An 8,892-nucleotide genomic window follows, 5' to 3' on the forward strand; every position below is an offset into this window, starting at 1 on the left:
GCCCGTGTTGATGTCTTTTTCTTTCCATTCACTGCATTGCTTTAACAAGGTATTACGCAATGTACTGCAGTAATCGGTAGCGCCTTTGATATCTTTCTAAAGGGCGCTTACAAACACACTAATAATAACAATAATTTATGGTGGGATATGAGGTTATGTAGATGTGATGAGAATTTTGAGGATAATATTTTAAAGGTTAGAGTAGAAAAGGAAACCAGTAAGACAATAGAATGTGATTAGAATAGAATAGAAGGAAAGAACTGGAGCGAGGTTTCTTGAGGACAAGTCTGGTGGTTTTGTTTTGAATGGTGTATAGTTTTTTGATAGATGTGCGTGAAGTTTTATATAAAAGAGTTAACAGAGGAGATGTAAGCTTAGAAAAAGATAGGTCAAGAACGGACTTCTGTGGGACATTGACCAAGCTAGCAGAAGAGATGATATTGTTATATATCGAGGCCAAATTTTTGCAGAATGAGATAAAAAAGAACCGAAGGACTTATAGTAGCGAAGGCCGACCATGATAAAAATATTTCGATTGCTACATTAATTGAAAACGTTACCTGCTGTGTGTAGCAACGCAGTTTGGTAGAGTAGCGGGATTGAAGTTTTGGCAAGTTATTGTTTGGTGTTAAACGGTTGCGGGGTCTGAGCAGATTTTTTTTCTTCTTTTTGCTTCGCGAGCTTTGTGGGAAAGAGTGGAACTATTTTAAAGACCGCGCCTATTGATAATAGACTTAAGTGGAACATGACGATCGAGCAAAGCCAGAATATTCTAATGAAGAGGCCAAGGTATTCGGGTCATGTGAATTAGAGAGACAAAATCAAAAGTGTTGGAATTTATACAATGCAGAGATATTGTACGTGTGTGTATTCAATAACAATTGTAATTTTAAGCATTTATATCTGCAAAAATGATTCAGTGGTCAGAGTAAATGACGTCTGGCGCTCTCACATTCCCTACATTAATATTGGTTCGAACATTCTAAAAACAATGGTAATATTTTTTCTTTAAACAGTTGAGTGCACATGTTTTACAAATAATTTTTGCAAGTTGAAAATAGTTATATTTTACTTTTTTGTCACTTAATTCTCACGTTTTATATAACTGAAATAATTAAACTTTTAGCAACTCTCAGAGGATTTAACTGGTGATTACAAACAAGTGTTGGCTGGATTAGGTATCACTTTAGCAGTTACGGTTGTATACTGCATTGTTCTTGGACTTTTATATGGAAGAGACTGCATTTATATGATGCATAAAAGAAGAATGGAAAAGAAAAACAAGCTAAAAAATCATAAGAAAAAGTTTGTAAATGGCCCGAGTGACGCTGGTAATTGTTAATTAAACCATTCGCAAAGTTTGATTTTATTAATATTTTTTGTTTTAACTTTAATGAATTCACTGAAATGACATTAAGTTGAAATATTCATGGCAGGATTATATAATCATGAAGATTTATCTGATGTAACACAACTAGCAATCACCAACGAATCGACGAGTGAAAATTCCGTCTCGGCAGCAACAGAACAGTTGAGCGAAGGAAAAAGTGAAACCAGCGGATATTCAGGATCAAACCTATCTTCAATGGAGTAAACCTATCATTAAATTTTATCTTTTTATGTTTTAACATTTTGTCTGTTTCAATGTTTCAGATACGACGCAAAAAAGAAAAAAGGTGTCACTTTTAAATCAAAAAAATCTGATAAAACGAATGTCCAGAATAAAAGTGAATTTATTGAAGAACCACGGGAAAATTATAATTTAAGTCAGGCAATACAGTCTTCAAACCCTCAAAAAATTGTGAAAAATAATCAAAACGATTTGAACAGTTTGGAGGACTTGACACCCGAGACCATGATTTAATGGAAATATTATACAATATACATTTTTTGATCTGTTGTTTCAAGATCTGTCTATATTTATACTTTTTACGCTTTATTTTCTATTTAATTGATCTTGATCTATTAACGTTATGATGAAGATATTGATGGTTAACTGCAGCATTTACCTTAACAGCTTATACAAATATTTCGGTTTACATGTACATATATTTTATTTGTTTACTTTATTGTCAATACTTATGCTTAATAGCTGTATGAAGGGGCGAAGACAAAAGTGAGGGTCGGAAGGGGGATGTCGGACGGTAAGAGTAAGGTAGGAGTGCATCAAGGATCAGTGTTATCACCGTTTTTGTTTGCAATTGTGATGGATGTTGTGTGTGGAAACATAATGGAGGGGTTGTTATTTGAGATTTTGTATGCAGATGATTTAGTCTTGATGGTTGATAGCATGGAAGAATTGACAGATGGAAAAGTGTTATCGAAAAGAAAGGGTTAAAAGTTAATATTGGTAAGACGAAGGTAATGGTGAGTGGGGAAGGTGAGGAGCGAGTGATAAGTAAAATAGACCCCTGTGGGGTATGTGACAGGAGAGTTAAGGCTAACTCGGTATTGTGTATAGGATGTCAGAAGTGGGTGCATAAGAGATGTAGTGGTGTGAGGGGGGCACTAAAAAAGGTGTCTGGCACGTTCAAATGTAAGAAATGGGTTCATGGTGTGATTAATAGGATGGACGCAAGGACGGGGTTGAGTGGTGGTATTGAAAGAGTGGAAAGCTTTGTTTATTTAGGGGTTAAGCTGAACGCAGATGGAGAATGTTCGAGCGCTGTTACGGCTAGAGTTCGTGTAGGATGGATGAAATTTAGGGAACTAGGTGGGTATTGTGTGGAAAGAAATGGTCAGTGAAGATGAAAGGGAGTGTATATAAAGCGTGTGTGAGAGCAGCAATGGTATATGATGGTGAAACTTGGGTGTTGAGGAGGGAGGAGGAAAGTGTACTGCAGAGGGCTGAAAGAGCTATGGTGAGGATGATGTGTGGAGTTAAAGTGAAGGATAGGAGGAGTAGTATAGAGCTGATGTCGATGATGGGAATGAATGAGGACATTGTGACATTGATAAGAAGATCGAGATTGCGGTGGTATGGACATGTGTTGAGAAGGGATGAAAGGGTCGGGATTAGGCGAGCGTTGGAGTTCGAGGTTGAAGGAGTGATAGGAAAGGGTCGTCCGCGATTTGGATGGAGAGAGCAGGTGGAGAAGGACATAGTGAAAGCGGGGTTGCGTGATACTGAGACGAGTGACAGATGTGAATGGCGTCGAGGGGTATTTCGGTTTCATCACAGGTAGCTAAACGGCAACCCCTGATCTCGGGGAAAATGTCGCCTAAACGTGTGTTGTTGTTGTTGTGTTTATTGTCAATACTTACTTAAATGTGCTTATTTATTTGTTCAAATGAAAGTTATCATAAAGTAATTTAAAGTATAATTATTTTGAAGTTTGTATCAATTGCGATTTTCGAATCTTATGAAAATGAAATAAATATCTTGTTTGTGATTTTAAAATTAAAATAGCGATTCATTATGATCGTATGCGTAGTTGTATGTACCGCGTTTGTGTACAATTCAAAGTATGAGAAACACTACGAATGTTGACATCGCTTATTTCAAGTTAATTTTAAAAGGTATTAAATATTGTGGCTGTTTGTAAAAAATATAACCGTTTGTAGTTGTGTAGCTGATTATTTCGGAGAGAGTTGGAAATTTGTGTAGTCTAACAATGTGATAGAATGTTGCAAGCAGCATGACATCCTGAACGTAAAGTCTTCACAAACCTGCCAAGCCAGATTTTGCATTACCTGAATATATCTCACATGACGCTCACATTTACAATAGATATCAATTCCACTAAATTTTAATAATAGTTCACACCACACACACACACACACACACACACACACACACACACACACCACACACACACACACACACACACACACACACACACACATATATATATAATTTGTATGAATTTTTAAAATAAATATTTGAGAAAGAGGATACTAATGCCTTACATAACATTACAATATTTTTGGTTTATGATGAAAAAAAACTTTAAATAAATTTATTGCGAAAAAAAACAAAAACACCAAACTTAATGTTTGAAACATCTATGTTGCTAGTTTAAGTTAAAAATATGGCATGTTTGAAAAGAGTTTAAACCAAACCTAAGGAATAAAATATTTCTTGAATAATTGCATATAAGGAGTTTTTATTTATATCAAAGAATAATTCAATTAAGTCTTCAACCATCTGAAAATGTTAATATTTTTATGGGTTACAATATTATTTGCGCAAATTAATCAAACTTTCATTAACATTCAAAGATGAAAAGAGTAAGAGAGAAACATTATTAAAAAGCTGATGAATGTTGGTGTTATTGTGGGGTGTTTGTGTGAAGTGTAAAATTCAATTTATGACTATTTAAAAAAAGAAACCCATTGATGAACATGGTTGGACCGTGGCATTACTGAACAAAAATATAAACAGTAACTATTAGTTTACAATTAAGTAGTACTTATACATATAACATTAACTAAAGAAACAAAAGTGCGGAGAAGTGGAATAGCCAACTGGAAAATATTTGACGTCACTTCAAAACGAATTCACATCACACGACCATATATTAGGATAACGGAATGGACAAATTTTATTGTTAGAGGAGCTCATCTTATTAACTTTACACTGTAAATATAATTTTTCATACTATAATAATTATATTACCTAAAGAAAAAATTTAGATTGAAACGATTGTTTTCATGAAATTGATAACATTTAAAAAAACGAAACACATAAAATGAGATATTTGAAAACCAAATAGCCAAACAAAGCAAAAATAAGTTAAAGTGAAAACAAAATATTCAGAATTACAAGCAATTAACGTTTAAGGTGAAATGTGAATGTTGGTTACGCCCGAAAGATTAGTTGTGGCCAGTTGGGGATTTGATTCGATTGACCAGTGGCTTGTCGAAGACCCAGTGAGCTCCCACCTCATGAAATAACTGTTTGGTCGTGATTGGTTAATTCAAGTTACGAAATACAACTTGATTGGTTATTTAAAATGATAAACAATGAATTAATTGCTACATTACAAATAATGTCTAAATTTGTTGCAAGGTACCAGATTTCTTTAGTCTGAAAAATAGATCATGTTTTTTTAGAACAAATCAAATTCTGATAAACACAGCTAAGGCAAGGATTATTGGATTGAATGAAAAAAATGAAAAAATGGATCAATGTTATTTATTGCTATATGAAACAACAGTTATAGAAGCAATACGCCCATGCAACTTGGAGATAAGGTCATACCGAGCGTAAGCTACGGAAAAATTTCAAACAGTATATGATGACTGTTGCGTATGAATTATCGACAATAAAACGCGCATTTTATATTATACAAAAATTACATGAAATTCAGCAACGCAACTTGTAAGCCAAACACAACTCGCCGCAAGGCAACAGACGACAAACACTGCTCTCTTGCATGTAGGTCCAACAACTCACTGTTGCTTTGATTAAAAAGATATTTTTGTATCCAACCTTCTAAGAAGGCATAGAATACGCACTATAAACTAAATATAAGATTATAACAATAGCAACAAGATAGGAATCCATGTCAGTTTCCTGCGGGTTTCACAGTCGGAGTCGAATATGATCATAATGAAAGCCAAAAGATTCTCGCCAATTGTTTTGCCCGTAAAATAAAAACCAAAAAAAGACCAGTAAATTGAATAGTTGAAGAACCTATGGACATATCAAGTTGGACACGAGCAAGTTTCGATTCTATTTAAATATAACTGATCAGATCCTGTCTTCTTCGAACAAACAGTTATATTCAAACTATTATTCAAAACATTTTAACAAGTAATGCTAACGAATTTTATTCATGAGTTTTGAACAGATCTGAACAATGAAAAGCAGTAAGAAGAGGACAAAAACAAGAGCAGCTGGAGAACAGACCTTGGTTTCATAATGAATGCAGTTGTCCTTCCTTCTCTTGGCTTCATCTCTCTGATGTTGCTCCAGTTGGCACTTGTAATCAGTGGCTTTCTCAATGTTTCGAGACTTCAAGTTCACTGTCACGTTTCTCCAGAGTCTGCATTCATTTTACGTTTTCAAGCTTTTTTAAAACAACTTTCACGTACCACAAATCACACACCACAAATAATAATAATAATAAAATAATTTTGAAAATTAATCATTAAAAGTGTTGACCTCCTAGATTCAAAATCTTCCTGCTGGTCCACTGGCTTCACTTGTTTCTTAATGATGGGCATGTTCTTGGTGTCCAGAAAGACTTCGCTTACATTCTGAAATGTTTGTACGAATTTTATAAATAAAGACCATCTGAGAGGATCTTTATAAATGCATTAGACATAATCGGGACTGAAGTCACGAGGGCCAGGTTGAAAATTATTAAGTTGCAACAGGAATGATTCTGATTCAAATATTGAAACAATGAACGAACGAAGGTCTCACCAGAGTCCCAAGGTAATAAATTTAAAAAAAGCAAACGAACTCCTTGCTTGAGGAACATCACTCCATTCCACTCCCCCCTCACGCTGGCAAAAGCTTTCTTGTCGTTAGGACCAAACATTTCGGCCACCACCTGGTCCTTCTTGCCGCCGTAGAATGGCTGCGGGGAAATTGTTTATAATATTCACGCTACAAACATTCGTTTCCATAGCTACAAATGTTGAGAATCACAAATATCATACAACCAGAGTGTTGCAGTCGGTCGCAGTCGGAACTTTTTGTGGAGCCGGAGTCGAATTTTTTAACCGACTACGAGTCCGGAAACTGTTATTTAATTTTAAGAAAATTTTTTTCTGAAAATTTTTTTTTTAAGGTTTTGTTTTTCAGAAGATAAATGTATGTAGCGATAACCAATCATCTTTAATACTGAAAATAAATGCTAATAATGTGAATGAAATCAAATAAATTTGTTCAGTATGTTGTAAGACATGAAAATGAAGTAATTTTACTAAGAAAAACATTTACATTGACTGATTTTAAACGTTTGTTTTAAGTATATTTTATTCAGTAGCGATAATAAGGTGGCGAAGTTATAAAGTGAAAGTTGGAAATTTTTACAACATAACAATAAAATAATTTTACCATGAAAAACAATTTGATTGATTGATTTCAAGTGTTTTTAAGTATTTTTCATTTAGTAGTAATAATAAGGTGAAATTATGATACAAAAGTTGAAAAATTTTTCTGGAATTTGGAACCTGGAGTCGGAAATTTTTACCGGAGTCGGATAGTTTTGAGGGTCAGAGTCTGATATTTTTCATCTTACTCCGACACGCTGTATACAACTCAGATGACATTCAAAACAACTTATAAATATTAACACTTGCATTAATACAATTCTTACATAAATCACTTGCCTGCATAAAAACAGCAAAAAACGTAAAATAAAAAAGCAAGGACTAATTACAAAGATTGAAATTTATTGAATACGAATTTGAATTGAAAGAATAAAATGACGAACCTTGGTTAAAAATTCAATTTGAGCAGAGTAGCCTGTTTTGGAGCAGGTGATGGAAACCTTTCCACCGAGCTCCATCCATGGAACAGTCAATATGGATCTGATTGAAACAATTCATTAATAAATTATTACTGGTGCTGCAATACATCCACCAAAAGTTGTTGTGTCAAATTTAATCAAATGTTATTGTTGTTGCATTAATATCAATTTTAAAAGTAAATGAAAAAAAGTGCCGAAGAAACTGTCCTGCAAACAAACTGCACTGAATAAGTGACCATGCCAACGACCTGCCATATCCGTTCGGGAAGGTGACGACGTAATCTTCATCGTGATCGAGCAGCGAAATGACAGCCTGGCCGATCATGTGCACGCCAACCGACAGGCCGAGAAATTTCGACTTCGTCCAAATGTAGCCATTAATCGATATTCTCTTGTTGTAACATTCAGCATAGAAAGCTGAAACTGAAAAAATACGATTAAATTCGTTGAAAGTCAAAATGTTGCATGTATCAAGTTTGAGATATTCCAACAACTAATGAAGATGTTGCAACAGCAAATGATCAAAATGTTGCAACAACAAACGAACAGATGTTGCAATAACAAATGGTCGAGATGTTGCAACAACAGATGATCAAAATGTTGCTACAATAAAATGTTCGACATACTTGGTGGATGATGAGATACTTGTTCAGCAACAAATGATAAATTACTCTTCGAACACCATGGTATGGGTCCATCTTTATCCTATCGAATAAATTTAGAAAGATAAAAATTACCAACAACCAGCATTGCTCGCTCACAAAAGCATGCAATTCAACTGGAGCCGTTGATATCAAATCAAATTTTATTCTATCAATCCAAATTAATAATAATTAGGTAATGATTAGGAGACCAAAGCTAAAAGAAAACAAAATTCTTGTGTCGCAGGCCACCGTTCATAAATAGCAGTGATGACGAGTACTTAAGTACATTTGTACTTTAAGCACGTACTTAAGTACAAATGCAGTACTTAGATACTTATACTTAAGTACATACGAAAACCTGCACTTAAATACTTATACTTAAGTACATTTTTCAGTACTTGTACTTATAAGTAATAAATTTTTCCTGTAAGTACCAGAAAAATTTTAAGCAAAAATAAGATAATGTCAACATTTAAAAATTGAAAACTGTGATGAAAACACACACACACATTTTCACATTGACATTCTTGTTTATCTCTCTTATCAATATTTGTTGTTGTTTAGTCATGGATAGCGGGATGTTAAGATAACCATTGGCTAATTGAGTCATTAAAAGGTGGTTAACTCACATCACTCTGACATCTATATATCTATATCATAGACTCTACATGATCTATATACACATGCACGCTATATATAGTAGTTATTTTATATATATATATATATATATATATATATATATATATATAACAATCCTTATAAATATATGTGTTAAAGTGTTTTTGTTCACATTTTAAATATACGTGTGAAGTGTTTTGTTA

At 33.9% G+C, this 8,892-nt stretch overlaps 2 protein-coding genes across 2 annotated transcripts in view; one reads left to right on the forward strand and one right to left on the reverse strand.

Annotated features, from left to right (window-relative positions):
- Positions 1 to 745: 745 nt before the first annotated feature.
- On the forward strand, positions 746 to 1,594 carry HELRODRAFT_158724 (hypothetical protein; the record flags this gene model as incomplete). Its single annotated transcript, XM_009010720.1, has 4 exons — positions 746 to 789; positions 895 to 994; positions 1,127 to 1,331; positions 1,437 to 1,594. The coding sequence occupies 4 exons, from the start codon at positions 746 to 748 to the stop codon at positions 1,592 to 1,594; spliced, it is 507 nt and encodes a 168-aa protein (XP_009008968.1).
- Positions 1,595 to 3,876: 2,282 nt separating this feature from the next.
- HELRODRAFT_105256 (hypothetical protein) overlaps positions 3,877 to 8,892 on the reverse strand; it is a gene marked incomplete at its 5' end in the record, with an annotated part of 19,834 nt that continues 14,818 nt past the window's right edge. The window contains 7 exons of the mRNA XM_009010721.1: positions 3,877 to 4,896; positions 5,855 to 5,990; positions 6,110 to 6,204; positions 6,414 to 6,530; positions 7,392 to 7,488; positions 7,673 to 7,850; positions 8,054 to 8,132. Coding sequence (XP_009008969.1) covers positions 4,816 to 4,896; positions 5,855 to 5,990; positions 6,110 to 6,204; positions 6,414 to 6,530; positions 7,392 to 7,488; positions 7,673 to 7,850; positions 8,054 to 8,132 — 783 coding nt within the window. The 3' untranslated portion in view covers positions 3,877 to 4,815. The remainder of the gene's footprint in view (positions 4,897 to 5,854; positions 5,991 to 6,109; positions 6,205 to 6,413; positions 6,531 to 7,391; positions 7,489 to 7,672; positions 7,851 to 8,053; positions 8,133 to 8,892) is intronic.

This window comes from Helobdella robusta (assembly GCF_000326865.2).
Source record: "Helobdella robusta unplaced genomic scaffold HELROscaffold_1, whole genome shotgun sequence".
Taxonomy (NCBI): domain Eukaryota; kingdom Metazoa; phylum Annelida; class Clitellata; order Rhynchobdellida; family Glossiphoniidae; genus Helobdella; species Helobdella robusta.